The sequence below is a fragment of the Eschrichtius robustus genome, chromosome 3 (genome assembly GCF_028021215.1).
Source record: "Eschrichtius robustus isolate mEscRob2 chromosome 3, mEscRob2.pri, whole genome shotgun sequence".
Lineage (NCBI taxonomy): Eukaryota > Metazoa > Chordata > Mammalia > Artiodactyla > Eschrichtiidae > Eschrichtius > Eschrichtius robustus.
The window spans coordinates 111810425-111829848 of record NC_090826.1 but is presented as its reverse complement, the minus strand read 5'-3'; the positions used below and the strand labels follow the sequence as shown (position 1 = coordinate 111829848).

The 19424-nt window shown below is 52.9% G+C and overlaps 3 protein-coding genes across 4 annotated transcripts; all 3 read left to right on the top strand.

Moving 5' to 3' along the window:
* The first annotated feature begins 511 nt into the window (after positions 1–511).
* Positions 512–3072, top strand: LOC137762655 (protein S100-A4). Its single transcript, XM_068540830.1, has 3 exons — positions 512–617; positions 1554–1709; positions 2775–3072. The coding sequence occupies exons 2-3, from the start codon at positions 1569–1571 to the stop codon at positions 2937–2939; spliced, it is 306 nt and encodes a 101-aa protein (XP_068396931.1). The 5' UTR covers positions 512–617; positions 1554–1568; the 3' UTR covers positions 2940–3072.
* A 3301-nt stretch (positions 3073–6373) lies between these two features.
* S100A5 (S100 calcium binding protein A5) lies at positions 6374–8791 on the top strand. Its single transcript, XM_068537585.1, has 3 exons — positions 6374–6592; positions 8205–8300; positions 8664–8791. Exons 1-3 carry the CDS (start codon positions 6374–6376, stop codon positions 8730–8732), a joined length of 384 nt encoding a protein of 127 aa, XP_068393686.1. The 3' UTR covers positions 8733–8791.
* A 337-nt stretch (positions 8792–9128) lies between these two features.
* On the top strand, positions 9129–11313 carry S100A6 (S100 calcium binding protein A6). Of its 2 annotated transcripts, none has more exons than XM_068538218.1 (3): positions 9129–9237; positions 10567–10725; positions 11091–11313. In XM_068538218.1, the coding sequence occupies exons 2-3, from the start codon at positions 10588–10590 to the stop codon at positions 11223–11225; spliced, it is 273 nt and encodes a 90-aa protein (XP_068394319.1). In that variant the 5' UTR covers positions 9129–9237; positions 10567–10587; the 3' UTR covers positions 11226–11313. The 2 variants fall into 2 exon arrangements, with proteins under 2 accessions (XP_068394319.1, XP_068394318.1); XM_068538217.1 differs by lacking the exon at positions 9129–9237 and adding an exon at positions 9929–10037.
* The last annotated feature ends 8111 nt before the right edge of the window (positions 11314–19424 follow it).

Here is a 19424-nt window from a genome sequence, read left to right as displayed (position 1 = left end):
TGTGTCTGTGGGGGTCCCAACGCCTCCTTTGGGTGTTAGCCTGTTCCTCCCCCCAGACCCCCCAGCTCCCGTCCTGGGCCTCACTTAGCATGGTAGAAAGCCCCCTTGGGAGGGGAGAAGGGCAGTGTGAGCTGTCCCCAGAACTGAACCTGGGGTCCCCTCCCTGTGTCCCTGGGCAACCCCTTTCCAGGACAACCTCCCACCTGTCACCCACCACCCCTGAATCCCCTTTCCTCTATGCCGGCTGCCCAGTGGGACCACTCCCTCCCTGTCCCTCACGCCCCGGGCACAGCCTGCCCTTCCCCCAGCTCCCTAAAACTCAAGCTGAGCTGTGCACACCCACCCACTGAGGCCCCTGCCTGTGCCCACTGGGGCTCTCCCATTGTCCATCTGTGCCTGCCCACAGCAGGAAGCTGGGTTTCCAGGCTGGGCTGGTGGAGGGGGCCCGTAGTGTTTACCACATCGGCCCATGATAGGAGGGCTGTCTCCCGCTCTCCCCCATCCCCTGCCATGGGCAGGGCCTGGCCAGGGGTATAAATAGGTCAGACTGCTGGGCTTCCCCCACTCTTCCTCTCTCTCCAACCCTCTCTCCTCAGCACTTCTCCTCTCTTGGTCTGGTGAGTTGTGGTCGCCTGACTGGCACGCAAGGGGTGTGCAAGGGGTGTCAGGTCGAGGCTGGGGCAGGAGAAGGGGAGGCTGGTGGGGGCCAGATGTGCTAAGGGGGTCCAGATGTGAGATTCCTATGTGGAGGCTCTGGGACGGGATGTGTGTGTGTGCACGTGCACGTGTGTGTGCATGCAAGAGAGAGAAAAAACAAAAAGTGTGCAGGTGGCTGGGTGGGAGCTATTTGAGCCGTCCTGTGATTCTGGGGCTTGCACGTGTTGTTGCCGTAGTATGTTTTGGGGTGCGTGTGACTGGTGGGTATGCATGTTGGCTTGTGTTTGCTGGGTTGCCCTAGCCTGTGCGTGCACACTCACAGGGTGTAGGAAGCACAGTGAAGGCAGAAGGCGACTGTGGGCTTTTGTCTGGTTGTGTCCTAGGAGGCTCTGCCCTGCACGCAGCAGCCTGGCCCAAGGGAGGGTGGCCTCCCCATCCCTCCTGCATCTGTGCCTCTGCCACCTCACCCTGCCCCTCCCCAAGCTAGGCGCTAGGCCACTGTTTTTTTCCGCTACAGGGCCCTGGGCAGGCTTCCAGCAGCCTCGCCCAGCCCAACGCTGGGAGGGAGAAGAATGGGCTGGGGTGGGGCTGCTGTGGACTGAGCGTGGGAGTGAATGGACCGAGTGAGGGGTGAAGAAAGCGCTCTTGTGGAATTGGCTGCCTGAAACCCAGAGCCTGTGCCCTGGGCCCTGCAGGGGTTCGCTGCCTCAAGCACGGATTTCCCATTGTGCACACCCACCTGCCAGGAGCCGAACCCCACTTTTTGGGCTGCCTCTATGGTGGGAGCAGAGTCTCACCAAGTGCTCCCTGAGGGATGGGATTAGGGTGGGCATTCTGAATACACAGCCGGGGGTGGGATGGGGAAAATTTGGGTGTCTCTGTGACCCTGCCCCCAGATCCTGACTGCCGCCATGGCGTGCCCCCTGGAGAAGGCCCTCGATGTGATGGTGTCCACCTTCCACAAGTACTCAGGCAAGGAGGGTGACAAGTTCAAGCTCAACAAGTCTGAGCTAAAGGAGCTGTTGACCCGGGAGCTGCCCAGCTTCTTGGGGGTGAGTGATCCTGCCTGGGAAGCACCTGTTTTCTGCGAAGCATTGGCTACAGCTGGCATCTATAGCGGTTGATCAGCCATCTTGCTGAGACGGGGAAGTGGGGGCAGAGAGCTTGCTCTGCCTGCGTGCGGTGCAAGCACAGTGAGCACCCGCTGCTCACGTCCTGGCTCTGCAGAAAGATGGCTGAGAACGAGCCGGTAGGCTACGGCTCAGACTCTGCCAGGTGCTTTGCACAACTTAACTGGAGGTAAACTGAAGCTCAGAGAGGCTAAGTAACTTCCCAAGGTAGTCAGTGTATAAAGCTGAGATCCGTGAGCCAGGACGTTCCGACACTTGCCATCACTACAGCAATGAACCATTTTTTTTTTTACGATTGTATGAAAATTGTGTCTTTTTTTTTTTTTTAAATTGAAGTATAGTTAATTTACAATGTTGTGTTAGTTTCAGGTGTACAGCAAAGTGATTCAGTTATATATACACATATATATTTTTTCAGATTCTTTTCCATTACAGGTTATTACAATATTTTGAATATAGTTCCCTATGTTATACAGTAAATCCTTGTTGCTTATCTATTTTATATATAGTAGTGTGTATCTGTTAATCCCATATTACTAATTTATCCCCCCAACCCCAAACCATTTTTGAGTTTCCATTTGGCTTGTGGATGTGAAGACACAGTTATGGAGACCCTCATACACCTACAGACTTCCCCCGAGCAATCACAGGTGCCATCTGTATCAACCTTTATGCAGTTTATACATTGCTTTCATGACCATTGTCTAACTGGATTCTTAAAATGACCTTGGCAGAAGATGCTGTGGTCCCCTTTATCCAGTTGTACCCAGGTACTCAAGACTTCTTTGTCTGAGGGGTGGCCTTCCTCCAGCCCTAGCCTAGCCCCCAGGGCTAGAGGTCCAAAGCTGGGTCCCCCAAGGAGTGGCTAAGCCTTCCCGGGCTCCCATCTGGAGGTGCAAACCTGGTCTAGTCCCAGCTCTGGCCACCCGCATGCCCGCCCTGCCCCCCCGACTTCTGGTTTCTACCCGCAGCCTCTTCTTCCCGCAGAAAAGGACAGATGAAGCTGCATTCCAGAAGCTGATGAGCAACCTGGACAGCAACAAGGACAACGAGGTGGACTTCCAGGAGTACTGCGTCTTCCTGTCCTGCATCGCCATGATGTGCAACGAGTTCTTCGAAGGCTTCCCCGATAAGCAACCCCGGAAGAAATGAAGTCTCCTCAGATGTGGGGCCGGGGCCTGCCAGCTGGGGTCTTCCCTGTTGGCGGTGGGCACGGCGCCTCGCACTGGCTCCTCCAGATGTGAGCACGATACTAAACAAGTTCAATAAAGATTCTTGAAAGCTATGAGGCTGATGGTCTGAGAGACTCTGGGGGCGCTGGGAGTTGAGCTGCGGTTTTGTGGCAAGTGGAGAGCAGACCAGAGAAGGTGGGAGACGGATGTGGGTGACTGTGCACATGCGTGGGGGACAGAGTTGACTCTGGATGGAGCCGAAGGCAGGGAAAGGGACCCCCAGAGGCTTGGAACGGTAGGATCTTAGCCAGTGCACTCACCCATCCCACCTTCCCAAACTTGCCTCTTGGCAGGACCTCTGACTGAGGCTGGGATGGGATCGAAGATCACATCTGCTCCTGGTTGGGGTCTGGAATGGAGTGTGGGTGCCCTGGGGGTGGTGGGGAAAGGGCTGAGTCATGGGGAGGAAGTAGTGAGGCCAGAGTGGGATGGGGAGGAAGGCTCAGTCCTGACATTTACGGCCCAGGTCCTGCCTGCCACCCCTTCCAGTGCCCTGGCTTCAAAGCCCAGGGATGGATGAATCCTACCATTCCACAGTCAGATCAGGGAGGTGATGTGGAGGAAGAGCAGGCTGTTGGCCGCAGCATGAGAAAATCCTCCTTCCCTAACTCCCATCTCTGTCCCAGGGGCCCTAGGATGGGATTCATTACCAGTTAGCAGTCATGCTCCAACAGAGGAGGACAAAGGATCTTGGGAGGGATGAGGGGAGGATAGTGGCTGGGGTGGGAGGGAGGGAGGTGGTGGGAGGTGACCATAGTTTTGGAGACAAAATTCCAGGCATAGGGATCTGATAAATGAAGTTGAGATTTTTTCCCCCCCAGAAAATATCAGGCATGGTATTAGTTTTCCTTAGGTTGAAGGCCAGCAGTTCTAGCCTGCAATGGGTGGGACTGTGGTTAGTTTCCAGGTCATGCCTGGGTGGTACAGGGACCTTCAAGGAAGAGGTGAGTAGAGGGCAGGTCCAGAGGCAGGGAAGGTCTGGTTCCCTTGACTTTTCTAGCTTTCCCGTTTCCTTCTCATCACGTTGTGTTTTTGTCTCAAGTTTCAGAGGAGTGGGGTAGGTGACTCAGATGTTCCCTCAGAGTGTGACTACAGAGACTTGGGTAGAATTTTGATCCAGGAAAGAGTTTGCCACTTCCCCCTTCTCCCTCCCCCCAGCCCCAGTCTGCCCATCTTCCATGGAGTGCCCTCCCCTGGGCCTCCTCCTGCATCACTCCCAACTTCGGAAACTCCTGTTGCTTAGCGACCAGTCCCTGCTGCCTCTCTACCTTGGCAGCTGGGGGTGGGAGTGGAGTGGGGGCCAGCGGGGAGCATCCAGGCAGGCTAGGGTGGGGCTGCAGCAGCAATAGGTGCTAAGCCCCTAACTCCATTCTGTTCTCATACTTGGACTGGTTGGTGGTAGAACAACGTCTGAGTCTCTCCTGGGATACAGGCAACTCTCCCTGATCCCCACCCTGGTCATTTCTGCACCCTGAACCTGTTCCCCACAGTCCACAGCCTCTACCCCATCATCCAGCCCTATCCTTCCCTGATCTCCGCCTCAGTCCCTGATTCTCAGTTCTCCATTCCAAGAGCCTCTGACAATTCTTTCCCATGGTGATGAGTGAGGCTTAGAAGAAATCATTCATTGAAAAGCCTTTAAAAAATCTTAGGCTCCGTACTTCCTAATGACCTTGACTATGCCTTTGGCAGGAAACATCTTCCCCTACTGATTCCCATCTTGAGATGTCTGTCCTGCTTTTGGAGTGGGTGGGAGGGCCCCAATGTGGAGAGTGGCCTAGGGTATGGGTGGACACTCTGCATTTGTCCCGTACCTCCTGAATCTTCTTTCCAGGGAGCCTGGCTGCTGACCCATCAGATTGTGAGTTCTGATTTTTGGTTGGGAAGACAAAGCTTCCAGGACTGAAGATGTGTGTGCCATGGTAAACTCAGTGTGCCCCCCGTCCCATCTGCTTGGAAACAAGGAAGGTGAGATTGGCAGAGGGGGTTTCTCCCCATCTGTGTCCCAGGAGGCTCTGACCTGGGCCTCCTTGTCTCCGGCCCCTTCTTATTGGCCTTCTCTCTCCCCTGGTTTCCTGGGGACTGGAGCAAGGGAATTAAAGTCAGAGGGCAGCGGGAGGGAGCCTGCGTCTGCTGCGTGAGTTCTCTGGCTCTCTCCTTCCTTGGTGAGTCTTTCCTTCTCATCTCCCTGCTCATTTATATGGTGGGGCAAGCTGGGCGATGAGGCCAGAGGGTGACTAGCTCTGGTGACCTCCGCCAAGGAAGGCCGGGTCCGATGAGTGGGCATGTGTTTGGGGAGAAGAGGGCAGAGTATTTGGAATCGTGGCTATGGGGATTTCCTGAGAAGCGGCCCTGGGGGTGGAGGTGGGGATCAGAACCAGCCAGGATGCTGCTGCAGATGCCCAGAGGCCTCGCCTTCCACTGTGGTCCTGGTTGAGTATCCTGACAGTGGGGAGAGGCTGAGGGTTTGGGGTGGTAAGAGATGAATTTCAGGTCCAGTTCAAGAATCGTCAGGTGGGCTTTGGTCTGTAGGTAAGAGGCAGCAGCTTCTTCCTCCTTTCCTTGCTCAGGACTCAACACAGATTCACCTGTAGCCCCCAGGTTCTTGGGTGTTGGCTCCTTCCTGCCTAAGGGGGAAGTGGTTTCCAAGTCTGAGTCACAGGAGCTCCGGCTGCTTCCTCTCTTGGGTGGGTGTGGCTGTGCTGATGGACTGGAGGGCCCCATTCAGACCCAACCTCTGGATCCAGCTCTCAGAATGACTCTGGAGGTTTCAATAGGCCCACCCCCTTCACTGCCTCGTGGCTGGTCTGTATGTACAGTTCTCTGGGCCAGAGGCTGGTGATCAGCTGGACAAGTCCTGGCACCCCTCCTTGACTTCCTGTTAAGATCTTATCTTCCAGTTCTAGCCCCAGCCTCCTCCAACCCCTGGACTCTCTCTTTGCCCTGTGCCCCACTTCTATAATGGGACACTCCCTGATATTAGGTGATTCAGGGACCCGGGCCAAGGAGGGTGACTTGGGTGAGGGCGGCCTCTGGAAAATGAGTGCCCAAGATGGATCGGGCAGGGAGAAAATCCTGACCCTTCATTGGCTCCACCATCCGTCACCAGTTCTTCTTTTGGGGAGGCCATCTTGTCACCCCTCTGTCCCTAGACCCTTTTTTCAACATCTCCTAAGCAGAAAAGCGTGCAGCCTCCTTCCAGCCTGGTCAGTCTCACTGCTCCGGCTGTTCCAAGTTTGCCTTGGTTCTCACTACAACCTGTCCTGAGACACTGGGGTCCACTTGGTAGATTTTGATCTCATCGTGGGTTCCAGTAGCTGGTCCTTGAGGGAGAGGCTTGGAGGTGGGCTAGTGATGGGGGGAAGCAGAAGGTCCAGCTTCCTGGGCAATGGGATCTTTTCCTCTCCCTTCAGCCTCCAGAACTGCACACACACGTTGGAGACTTCTTTGGAGAAGGCTCTGACCACTATGGTCACCACTTTCCATAAATATTCGGGGAGAGAGGGCAGCAAACTGACTCTGAGTAGGAAGGAGCTGAAGGAGCTGATCAAGAAAGACCTGTGTCTTGGTGAGGTAGGTGTCGGTCCCTCCCCTGCACCCCAGAGTCCCAGGGCTCCGTGGGCACCGTGGGGGAGGGGAGGGAAAAAAAGAGGAAGCACTGATGCCACCCCCGGGGGCTTCCCAGCATGAGGTGGGAGGCCCAGCGTGAGGGGATACACACTTACCCGCAGGGTACAACTAGTCTCAGCAAGGACAGGATGGCCAAAGGGTACAGACAGAGACCCAAGGAAGAGGGTGACCATCTTGGGCCGTGCCTGGGGATGAGTCAGGTCTCACTGGGAACGGAGAAGGGCAGTGTCTGGAGGGTGGACCTCAGCCTGCACGAAGGTTTAGAGAAGGAGATCAAGGAAACTTCCATGTTGAGGCAGGGCTCTCACAGCTGTGGAGACTGTGCGAGGGATGGAGTGGGGGTGGGTGAGGTGATTCAGGGGTCCAGGTCAGTTGTGCACAGCTCAAGGGCAGGGCCCCCGCCTGGTTCTCCTCCACGTGCCTGGCACGTCTGGGGCTCTCAGCTGGTGCTGACACAGGAACCAAAAGGATCATTCTACTAGTTTGTGAACACAGTTTGGAAGGGGGAAGAACTGATTCTTACCAGATGGAGATGGTGGGAGGGAGGCAACTGACAAGGGGAAAGGCCTATGAGGTAGTCATTATGTTATTATTACAGTTAAAAAAAATTGATGCTCAGATATGTTATATAACTTGTCTGAGGACACCCAGCTAGTGAGAGGCTGGAATTCCAGCCCGGGCCCATGTATCAACCTCCCTCGTTCCTTTAAAATCAGCCTGGGGACCTCTCCTGTCGCATCTTGAACCCTAGTGGGGCTCCCCAGAGAGAAGCTCTACCTAGTGCGTCTCTGTGGACAGGGGACCAAAGCAGGCGTGGGTGTCACCAGGCCTCCCCTCTGGCCTTCCTGCCAAGCTCTCTGCATTCTGGAGTTAATGAGGGCAGAGGGAGGGGCCGTGGGTCCAGCAGGGTTAACTACATGGGGACAGAGGCCCTGGGGAGGGCCTGGCTATAACAGGAGCCCAGACTGGGGACAAGGGTGGCGTCACAGAGAGTCTGTTTCCATCTCTGTATGTCCCGAAGTCCTGTCTCCTGTGGCAAAGCTGGAGGTGAGGGCGGTGAAGGGGAGAGGGCAGGATGTGTCTGTATTTTCTTCCTGTTCCCTCTGAGGGCGCTGTCTCCATCCTCTTGGTGGAGCTGGGCTGGTTGGGCAGGGGACCCGACAAGGAAGAGGACTGGGTGCCAGGCACTTGCTCCATACAGCTGTCCTGCAGGGACGGAATAAGGCTTGGATTTCGCTTGGTGCCACATAGTCACCAAGCCGTTTCTGTTAGGTGTTGTATGAAATCTAGCTTATTATTTCTTTGGGTGGTAGAAAGTGTCGAGGGGAAGGGGGGCTGCATTAGCCTTCCTCTTGTAATTTATTCCGATTCAGGAGTCCGGTCACTGAGCTCTGCTTGGTGGCGCCCTGTGCTGGGTGTGGCCTGGGGGGAGACTCTGGGGGTTGAGATGCTCCGTTGCTGACTCAGATGGGGATCAGCCTGAGGCTGCCTTCCCAGGGGTCAGGGCAGGGCTGGGAGGGGTGGCTGACCTGTCTCTCTACCTGGGCCCTCGAAGAAGATGAAGGAGAGCAACATCGATGACCTGATGAAGAACTTGGACAAGCACAGCGACCAGGAGATGGACTTCAAGCAGTATTCGGAGACTTCCCTGGTGGCGCAGTGGTTAAGAATCCTCCTGCCAATGCAGGGGACACGGGTTTGAATCCTGGTCCGGGAAGATCCCACATGCCGCGGAGCAACTAAGCCTGGGCGCCACAACTACTGAGCCTGCACTCTAGAGCCCGCGAGCCACAACTACTGAGCCCGTGTGCCACAACTACTGAAGCCTGCACGCCTAGAGCCCGTGCTCCGCAACAAGAGGAGCCACTGCAATAAGAAACCCGCGCACCGCAACGAAGAGTAGCCCCCGCTCACCGCAACTAGAGAACGCCCGCGCACAGCAATGAAGACCCAACGCAGCCAAAAATAAATAAATGAATAAAAAAAAAACCCCAAAAAAACAAACAAAAAAAAGGAGTACTCGGTGTTCCTGACCACGCTGTGCGTGGCCTACAACGACTTCTTCCTGGCGGACAACCAATGACTGGGCCCTGGCTCCTGGCCCCTGCAGCTCCTCTCACAGACCCTCCGTGGCCCCTTGCCTTCCCCTCCCTCCCAGATGGACCCTGCTTCAGCCTTCCCTTCCAGCAGAGGAAATAAAGATTTTTGATTCCAGGTGTCCAGGGCTGGTTTGGAACATTCTTGTCCACCTTGGCTGGGGGTGGGGTGGGACCAGGCAGAGCTTCTCCTTAAGTGGGTGGGCAGCCTCTGGGTGTTCGGGTTCTGGGTTTCCACCCCACTTCCTGTTCTTCAGTGCGGACGTGACTAATCTTATCCAGGCTTAGTTTTGCCCTCCAGTAAAATGAGGAAGTGGGGCCAGGCTTTTGCTTGCCTCCAGGGAATGCTGCAAATGCGCAGAGAAAGCTAAGGGGGAAAGTGCTTTGAGAGTGAGGACACTGGGGGTGGCTGGGATGCAGTCCCCGAGGGCAGTGGTGGACAGGCCACTCTGACTTGTCACCAGCTCACAGGAGGCCCCCCTGACGACACTGGTAAGAAGGGGGAGTCTGGCCTTGATCTCCATGCCGGCCCCCTTTCCCTCTCCTCCGTTTCCCCCTCAGCAACAAGCCCTACCGTCATCTCTGGGATCCAGGGCTTTCTGCTCTCCCCACCTCCCTTCCCGTATCAAAATCCTTTCTTAGGAGAGGATCTGACAGACTTTGCATTGGAGGGTAAATAACTAATGACACTTACAGGGCTTGACTCTGGTGTGTGTGTGCACTTTAATGGGCAAGAGGCTGCGGGTGGAATTCAGGTGGGGGGATGGGGGAAGGGCTCGAGGGTGGTGGTAGGAATTTATTTTCCCTGGGGGGATGTGTGTCCTAGACGTCCTTTAAATCGTATCCTGTAGACCACTGGCTGCTCCCCGTCCTTCATCTAGGGCTCGCCCCCGTTCCCCCCGGCGACGGGGAGGGGCACCCTTCTCCACCCCCTTCCCCCTACACACACAGACACACACACTCTGACACTGCCCGGCTCTCCGCCTCCTCCCCTTGCCTTGTCACATCGCGATGGGGGGCAAACTGAGTTTTGGAGATTCGGAGGGAGCTCGAGGTCACCGGGCTGGCCGCGGTCTCCCCTCGGCGCCCCCGCCCCGCGGAGCCCCGAACAGCCCCGGGGCAGGAGGCGTGGAAAGTTTTGGGGCTGGGACGTTGTGTAAAGGGCGGGCAGGGTGGGGCGCTGGAGGGCAGTGGGCGGCCGGCCGGCCTCCCGGAAGCGCCGCTATAAGGCTGGCGGGCTGGCCACACAGCCATCCCCCTCGGCCGCTCCTTCTCGCTTCGCTGCAGCCGCGGTGAGTGCTCGCTAGGCAGGGCAGCCCCCGTCCTTCGGGGCCGGCCCGCCCCGGGTTAGTCCGCCTGCATCCAGACTGGGGCCGGCAGGGAGAGGCGGGAGCGGCCGGGCTGGCCCCGGGCTAAGGCATCCGGTGGGGCGGCTCCCCGCAGTGGCCCTTCTGGGGCTGGGAGAGTGTGTCGCGGGGTGTGTCCGTGCCGCAGAGTGTGTCCCTGTGAGGCTGTGTGTGTGTAGGGCTGGGTGTGCAGCCTCCACCCTCACTCACAGCATACTCCCCAACTTTTCTTGGAACCCCTGGAAGAGAGTTCTCAGCTGTGGTCCTATTTGTCCCTCTCTGCTCTGGTCCTCTGTAGGGCACTCACCTCTTGGCCCTAGACTCTGCCCTCTCCCTCCCCTACAAGCCCTGGGCAGTCTCCTGATGTCATCTGACACTTAGTGGTTTGGCACGGGTAGTCAAAGGGAGTTGGGGGGGTATGGGTGAGTGAGAAGGCCCTGTTGCCCAGGGCGCTGACCAGCTTCTCTGCCCTCAGCTCTTAGCCCAGCCTTCAGCCATGGCGTGCCCCCTGGATCAGGCTATTGGCCTCCTGGTGACCATCTTCCACAAGTACTCCTGTCAGGAGGGCGACAAGAACACCCTGAGCAAGAGTGAACTGAAGGAGCTGATCCAGAAGGAGCTCACCATTGGGGCGGTGAGTGAGCCTCCCCAGGCCCCCTCTCCCCACCTCTTGCCCTTTAGAAGCAGGATTCGGAGAGGGTGAGGTGCCAGGTGCATGACTCAGGCTTACCCACATTCTGGGGCCCTAGACCATGTGCCTTACTGGACCATTGGTCCACACCCCCGAGGAGCTGGGGAAACTCGTAGCCTGGTATTCACTCCTCCTGAGTGAGGAACAGAGGAGAAGTAAAGCCAAGTGAACCCAAAGTGGGCTTGGATCTTTGGTGACAAGTGAGCACAGAGCCATTTGTATGAGAGAGGGCTGCCTGGGAGGGGGAAAGGCAGAGAACCCAAGGTCTCACAACCATTGAGTCTGGATTTCCCATTCTAACACGTTAGAAGCTGCAGGATGCTGAAATTGCAAAACTGATGGACGACCTGGACCGGAACAAGGACCAGGTGGTGAACTTCCAAGAATACGTCACCTTCCTGGGGGCCTTGGCCATGATCTACAATGACATCCTCCGGGGCTGAAAATAAATTGGGCAGGTGGAGACACCCTCTAGCTGGCCTGTCTAGTGGTGGGTAATTGTACAATAAATTTTTTTTTTGGTTAAATCTATCCCTGTGTCCTGGCTTCCCAGTGATTTCCGTTTCCTCCTCTGCTTGGTGCTGCATCAGCCTCCAGAGGGTTTTCTCACCGTTACCTCTGGGAGTGACTCAGTGACTCACCAGGCCAGGGGAGCTGGTGGGAGGGTCCACAAAATGGTGGATGCACCCTAACAAAGCGGTTGTGAGCTCATTAAGTTGCCTTTATGTGAATTAGAAAAAGATGCCCTCTCTGGGTGAAGCCATCTTAAGGAAAGGCTCAAGTGGTCCCCCGTGGAAGGGGTTCTGGGATGGGCTTGGAGAAGGAAATGGTGCTTGAGCCAGTTTGTGATGAGTCCAGAGTGTGGCAGAGATAGTCCTAGCAGGGTCTCTGAAGACTAAGACGTGTTTTTCCTCTGGGCGTGTTGAGAGGGGAGGGGCCAGAAGGGCCTTGGGGCGGGGCCGGTCCACTTTCTCACCACAGTGAAATGGGGGCAGAGAAGGCATATCTGGCATGCCCAAAGCCTGGCCGGGGAGTGTTCTGCTATTCTGTCGGAGACCATTGCGGACAGACGCTGTATGGTTGAGTTCGATTCTGCTGTCTATGCCCTGGTTGGTCAATGGTGGGAGGCACGCTTTCGGAGTCTGTCCCTGCATTCAGGGACAGGGTCCTTTGTGCCAGGGTTGGTGGTCTGAGAAGCTGGCAGCTGTGCGAATACATGAATCAAGGGGTGTTCATGAAAGGGGTGGGGTGGGGGGGGTGGGCTGAGGGTCCTCGGGGTGGAGTGGGGGGTCTCCGGGGCTGGGCAACTGTGCCTTCAAGCCTTTCTGTCAATATTGAGCCAGCCCATCCCTACAGCCTCAGCAGAATGAATCACCCCAGTTATTCCACCGGAGCCAAGCCTGGCTCTCAGCCCCCATCAGGAAAGATGACTAATTGTCTGAATTATTTTCTGAGTTCACTGTTTGCATTAGCGTTTTCAGGCAGTGGGGTAGGGGAAGGGGGTAAATTGTGTTTCAGGGGGCAGTTCTGTCCCCTCCAGGCCTAGCGTATGCCAGGCAAGTTCCTCTATAGGCTCTGGGGACCCCAGAGGGAGAACATATCCTCCTTCCCCTCTTACTCACCTCCCCACTTCCCGGGGGCCCAACTCTGCGGAATTGAGTCTTCTTCCTCCAGGGGGTGGGGATGAGCCAACAGTCCCAAGAGGGCTGGAAGCCTCACCTCTTGGCGTCCCTCCTTCTCTAGTGGCCTCTCTTTCCCCGCAGGGAGTAGGGACTGGCACAGTTGGGAACCAGGAAGGGACCCAGGTTGCGCTCCCGGTCTGCACAGCCGCGTCCAAACCGTGGCTCTATCCGACCCTCCGCCCCGCAAAGATACCTTCCCGGCGCCGCGGCGGCCAGCATAGTGGGGCGTGGAGCGAGCGCCCTCGTGTGGGCAGAGAGCAGGACGCCGCGGGGCCGTTGTGGTTGGTTTTCTCGAAGCCCTGGGGAGGAGCCAGTGGCGGAGGGAACAACGACGGTGGAGCCCTTCCAGTGAAGAGGGAAACACCACTTTTGGCTCTTTTGGCTCCCAGCAATTAACCCCCCAAAAAAGCAACTCGCAACTCAGCCTTTACCTAAGACGCACGTACCGCGAGAAAGTCCATGAAAGGAAGGCGGTTTGCAAGGACAAACAGAATCTGAAACCTGTCCCCCGCCCCTCCCGCTTTCAGGGCCGAGAAGACCTTCGTACAAAGAGGGAGGAGGGGTCATTTCAGTGGGTGAAGACCTACTGCCCTGCCCAGGGAGGGGCTGCTCAGACAAGGCCTTCGGTCATGCATCTGCAGGGAGCTCTGGTGGGTGGGCAGGCCGAGAGGTTTAGGAGACTTGGTAAACATGCACAGTTCACCTGCTAAATAAACAGGCGTGTCCTTTAGCGGCTGCCTTTCCATAGCAGTGGAGGGGAACAGGAACAGGATTTAAAAAATAAAACCCCACACATATAGCAAATCTTTTGTTTGCTTTGAGGGTGTGGTCTTTAAGGCTTTTTTGAGGGATGGTGGGAGGAAGCAGCATTTACAATGGAACCTGGTGGGTACTCAAAGGGCGGGACTGTGTGTGGAGGGGGCACAGACTGGTCACTTTTTATTGCATTTGCCTCCAACGGATGTAATGGAAATGAAGCCTTTAGTTCACTCTGTGGAACAGGGGCCTGGGCTTAGGGCAGAGGGAGACGTTCAGATGTGAGCTGGGGGCTTCACACCCTGTCCCTTTGCTGATCCAGGCCACTGGTGGAAGTGGCTCTGCGTGCCCCAATGCCCCTCGCTGAGGCTCCTTTTTCCCTCGCTGTGCATAAATGGGCATTAATCCTACATCGTAGTCAGCCTGACACCCAGGAAGCTGAAACAGCAGCACCGCAGCCCATGTCTGTAAGCTGGGGCGGGCCCCAGTGGGAGGGGTTTTGGACTGAGTCACAGTATGTAGCTCTTTGTTCTCTGCCAAGCATATCTGATACTGTCGGGAATAAAGCCACTGTACGTTTGTATAGCACTTTTATTTTTACAAGGCACTTTCATATCCATTCTTTTGTGATGCTCAGAAGAGTTATGTGTAGTATGTATTATTAACCCTGTTGAACAAGTGAAAAGACCAATAGAGGACTAAGTGCTTCCACCCAGGGCAAACTGTAAATTCAGAACTGGGCCCTCTCCATTCCCTTTGCCAGTTCATTAGGGCTTATCACATCATGACGTATTTTGGCCATTTCTTCTTCATGTTTTTCTCTTAAATGTTTTAATCACATAGTGAGAGTGTAGAAAATGACTTATAGAAATAATCAGTGAGTCAGGGCTGCCTTGGCCTGGATCCTATCTTGGGCTAGGTCTCATTCAAGGACCAGACATTCAAAGGCAAGTGACAAGGAAAGATGGTTTTTCACTACTTATAAAGAGGGAAAGGGAACCGGTTCTCCTCTCCTTCTGAAAGGGTCTCCTTGGGAATGTTGCGGGCCTAAATCCTAACACCACTCTCTGGAATGTAAAGAAAATTTCTCTAGGAACCAGATAGCTCCAGGAGCCTCCAGTTTTTAGGTCCTAGAGATCTCTAAATTCTGAGTCTTCATCTCTTTTGAAGTATAAATACCTAGAGAGGAGCTTTCCGGTCTCCTGAGCTCCTTGGGGCTTAACCTTGGGACCTACTGCAGGTGGTAAGCATTTGACTCTCTTTGGGCAACAAGAGAAGTTTTATTATCCTTTTGGATCAAGCAATTAATGACACAAATGGCTATGAGTCTAATCCTCATGGTATGTGAAGAGTCCCAGGAGGCTAGGGTTTGTACTGGGGCACTGAGAAATTCACTGACAAGTTTTATTTTCTTGCAGTCAAATAACCAGTGTTAATAAACTAGGATGCCTTATTCCATAGCTTTCTAAAAAACTGTATAAATATAGTTCCACATATGACATGTTTTGTATGATGTAATTGCGTTATAAAAATGGAATCATTATATATATATATATATATATATATATATTTCTCTCATTTTATGTTTTCTCCATTTAACAATATATCACGAAAATCCCTTCAAGTCAACTGGTAGAGGTCTAAATCCTTCTTTTTAATGGCTGTAGGTTATTCCACGGTACAGAAGCACCATAATTTATCTGATCATTTCCTATTTCCCTAGTGGTGGGCACTTCCTACCCCCAATTTTTTCACTACAAGCAATAATAATATTGCTGAATAAACATCTCTGTAAACACATTCTTTTTTTTTAATTTTTTTTTTTTTTTTTAACTTTTGGGTTTATTTATTTATTTATTTTTGGCTGTGTTGGGTCTCTGTTTCTGTGCGAGGGCTTTCTCCAGCTGCGGCGAGTGGGGGCCACTCTTCATCGCGGTGCGCGGGCCTCCCACTAACGCGGCCTCTCTTGTCGCGGAGCACAGGCTCCAGACACGCAGGCTCAGTAATTGTGGCTCACGGGCCCAGCCGCTCCGCGGCATGTGGGATCCTCCCAGACCAGGGCTCGAACCCGTGTCCCCTGCATTGGCAGGCAGATTCTCAACCACTGCGCCACCAGGGAAGCCCTGTAAACACATTCTTAAGGACTGATGGTTTTATTCATTTAGTACAGAATCCCAGGAGTGAAACTGCTGGCTTGACGGGCGTATACATACTTAACTTAAATAGCAATTGCTATATTACTTTCCAAAACAGCAGCAACAATTCACACTTCCCATTAGTGGTAAATGACCCAGCATCCTGGACAGCCTTAGGCAGTATCATTTTTAAACGTTTTAGCCAGTCTGATAGGATCTAGTGGCTTTTGAACTACAAGAGCTCTAGTGGGTTCTCAGAGGTAGCTTAGGGGCTTGCCCATGGTGGGGTGATGGCTCAGATAGGGCAGCTTCTGGCCACTTACCCTATTTTAGCCAGAGGTCTGTATTTTTCGTAGACCAGCCTCCTCCATTATGTTCTCTTTTAAGAAAGGGTTCCAGGGAATGTTTAAAAGCCCTGCCTGTAAGCTATGGGTGTGCGGTGGGTATTGAAGGTTTTGAATAGAGTGGTGATTTGTTAAAGGCCTGGACTTCAAAGAGACCTGGACCCTGGGGAAGAGGCCAGGAAGATGGTGGCCACTGCAGGTGGGACAACGAGGATCTGACCTGGAGTGCAGTGGGGTGGCAGGAAGAGGGCAGGCAGGTGCCCAAAGATGAACACATAGCGTCTGCTGGATGTGTGGCGGGGGTGGAGTGGTAGAGAGGCTAGGAGGCCCCAGGTTGGCACCTGAGTGGGTGGCCAGGAGGCCTGTGATGGCACTCCTGGAGCAAGCACCCCAGTCTTCCTGGCACTTTGGGACTTAACCTGCGGACCTAGTCCAGGTGGTGAGCAGGGACAGACCCAGAGGAGCCTGAAAAGGGAGACGGGTAAGGGGAGGTGGGGTGTGTGTAGGGTCAGCCACTGGCCATTGCTCAGTGGGATGCCCAAGCAGACCCTGTTCCCTGTCCTCTGAGTGCCCTGCCTGTGTCCTCCCAGAATCTAGGGGAGAGCAACCCAGCCCTCTGTCCAGAGGGAAGGGGAAAGGTGGGGAGGGTCCTGAGGCACCCCCTTACACCTCTCTTCAAGAAGGATACACTCACAGCATCAGAAGGTTCTCCTGCTTCCAGGTCAGCGTAGGGCTTTCAGGTGGAGAGACCTGCAGGATGCTCCCTCCGCAGAGGTCTCCCCCACCCACAGTTCTTCAAGCCTCCAAACGCTAAGTTGCCACACCCATCCCTCAGGACACCCCACTGCTCTTATATAAGGATGTCCCAGCGTTTAGGCCCTTGGCGCTTTGGAAGCTAATGGAGCTTTCCTATGCCAGGCTCTGCCTGCTCTGGGGGGGGGTCTGGGTTGGGGGGCAGTTCTAGACCTAGGAGTGGGGACGCTGATCGGTGTCCCAATTCCGGTTCTTTCTCTGCAGCGTGTGACAGCTGTGACCGATTTCCTCACAAATTACCTAGGAGCAAGGCTGCTTTTGACTTCCATGGGCTCTAGGTACTTTTGCCTCTGTGGAATTTTTCCTCCATAGGAAAATATTAAAAACTGTATTTTATGACTGTGTTGGTATAAAGATAAATGTGAACCAAGATGGATTCATTATTATATATTCATTATTAGTATATCCAGGTTTCTTGTACTTTTAAACAAAATGAAAATGAAAATGTTTTCGGTGCCCTGGGCGCAGTGCCTTCTGTGTATAATGGGTGCCCCGCACCCAGAGGCCAGCATCTCACCCAGAGAGTATTTTCATTACAAGAAAAAAATAACCTAGGGACTTCCCTGGTGGTCCAGTGGTTAAAACTCTGCTCTCCCAATGCAGGGTGCACTGATTCAATCCCTGATCGGGGAACTAAGATCCCCGCATGACGAAAGGCATGGGTAAAACCCAAAAAAAACAAAAAGCCCAAGAAAAAATAGACTTGTCTCTCTCTCTCTCTCTCTTAAACAGGTTTATTGAGGTGTTTCTCTGTGAGAAATTGGGATCTCACAGAGACATCTGGCCTCCCATGTTCATTGCATCATTACGCACAATAGCCACGATCTGGAAACAATCTAAGGGACGTTCAATGGATATATGCTCAATGGAATATTATTCCTTCATGAGAGAAAAGGAAACCCTGCCATTTGTGACAACGTGGATGGACCTTGAGGGCATTATGTTAAGTGAGATGTCAGACAGAGAAAGACAAACCCAGTGTGTTCTTACTCATATGTAAAATCTAGCAAAGTCGAATTCAGAGAAACAGAGAATAGAGTGGTGGTTACCAGGGGTTGGGGGTTGGGGGAAATGAGGAGATGTTAGGCAAAGGGTCAAAAGGGTCTAAACTTAGAGTTGTAAGCTTAAGTTCTGGTGATCTAATGTCTAGCATGATGATTATAGCTAACAATACTGTGTTATTAAGTACTTGAATGTTCTAAGAAAGTAGATCTTAAATGCTCTCACCACAAAAAAGGGTGACTATGTGATGGCATGCAGGTGGTAGCTATGCTATGGTGGTCATCATTTTGCCATATATACATTTATCAAATCAGCACTTTGTACACCTTGAACTTACACAATGTTATGAGTCAATTATGTCTCATAAAGCTGGGGAAAAAACCAAACCAAACAAAGCAAAGCCAAAACACACACACAAACAAAAGCTTTATTGAGATATAATTCATGTACCATAAGATTGACCCTTTTATTTATTTATTTATTTTTAATTAATTAATTAATTAATTTAATTTTGGCTGTGTTGGGTCTTCATTTCTGTGCGAGGGCTTTCTCTAGTTGCGGCAAGCGGGGGCCACTCTTCATCGCGGTGCGCGGGCCTCTCACTGTCGCGGCCTCTCTTGTTGCAGAGCACAGGCTCCAGACGCGCAGGCTCAGTATTTGTGGCTCACGGGCCTAGTTGCTCCGCGGCATGTGGGATCTTCCCAGACCAGGGCTCGAACCCGTGTCCCCTGCATTGGCAGGCAGATTCTCAACCACTGCGCCACCAGGGAAGCCCAAATTGACCCTTTTAAAGTGTACAATCCAGTGGGGATTTGGAGGGGGGTTAAAATAACAGAAATTTATTCTTTCACAGTCCTGTAGGCCAGACGTCTGAAATCAAGGGGTTGTCGGTAGGGCCACACTCCCTCCAAAGGCTCTAGGGGAAAATTGGTTCATTGTCCCTTTGGGCATCTGGTGGCTGCTGGCGTTGCTTGACTTGTGTCTGCACCACTGCAGTCTTTGCCTCTGGGGTCACACTGCCTCCTCTGTCTGTGTCAAATCTCTCCTGACCTCACTTTTTTTTCCCAGTTGAAAAAAATTTTAGCAAAATACAGGCATACCTTGGAGATAAGGCAGGTTTGGTTCCAGACCATCGCAGAAAAGCGAATATCACAATAAAGTGAGTCACACAAATTTTTTGGTTTTCCAGTGCATGTAAAAGTTACATTTGCACTATTAGTCTATTAGTATAGTATTATGCCTAAAAAATGTACATACCTTAATTTAAAAATACTTTACTGCTAAAAAATGCTAACCATCATCTGAGTCTTTGGCGAGTCATAATCTTTTTGCAAGCTTAACATCAAAGATCACTGATCACAGATCACCGTAACAAATATAATAGTAATGAAAAAGTTTGAAATATTGTGAGAAATACCAAAATGTGACACAGAGACATGATGTGAGCAAATGCTCTTGGAAAAACTGGGCCTATAGACTTGCTTGACACAGCGTGGCCACAAGTCTTCAGTTTGTAATAACCACAATATCTGTGAAGTGCAATAAAGTGAAGCCCAATAAAATGAGGTATGCTGTACACATAACATAAAATGAACATAAAATGAACCTTTAAAAAGTGTACATTCTGTGGTATTAAATACATTCACATTGTTGCACAGCCATCTCTACCATCCGTCTCCATAGTTCTTTTCATCTTGTAAAATCGAAACTCTGTATCTATTAAAGAGTAATTCTCTATCCCCCCCTCTTTCCCCAGCTCTGCTTTCTGTCTCTATGAATTTGACTAAGTGTTTTGTACAAGTGGAATCATGCAGTATTTGTATTTTTAGGACTGGCTTTATTTCACTTAGCATAATGTCCTCAGATTTCATCCATGCGGTAGCATTTGTCATAATTTCCTTCCTTTTTAA

What these genes read in the sequence shown, in the direction of transcription:
- LOC137762655 (XM_068540830.1), top strand. Translation starts at nt 1,569, where the DNA reads ATGGCGTGCCCCCTGGAGAAGGCCCTCGATGTGATGGTGTCCACCTTC. An exon ending in AGCTGCCCAGCTTCTTGGGG is followed by an intron (nt 1,710 to 2,774) that starts GTGAGTGATCCT and finishes TTCTTCCCGCAG; the next exon opens with AAAAGGACAGATGAAGCTGC.
- S100A5 (XM_068537585.1), top strand. Translation starts at nt 6,374, where the DNA reads ATGGGGGGAAGCAGAAGGTCCAGCTTCCTGGGCAATGGGATCTTTTCC. An exon ending in AAGACCTGTGTCTTGGTGAG is followed by an intron (nt 6,593 to 8,204) that starts GTAGGTGTCGGT and finishes GGGCCCTCGAAG; the next exon opens with AAGATGAAGGAGAGCAACAT. An exon ending in AGTATTCGGAGACTTCCCTG is followed by an intron (nt 8,301 to 8,663) that starts GTGGCGCAGTGG and finishes AACAAAAAAAAG; the next exon opens with GAGTACTCGGTGTTCCTGAC.
- S100A6 (XM_068538218.1), top strand. Translation starts at nt 10,588, where the DNA reads ATGGCGTGCCCCCTGGATCAGGCTATTGGCCTCCTGGTGACCATCTTC. An exon ending in AGGAGCTCACCATTGGGGCG is followed by an intron (nt 10,726 to 11,090) that starts GTGAGTGAGCCT and finishes CTAACACGTTAG; the next exon opens with AAGCTGCAGGATGCTGAAAT.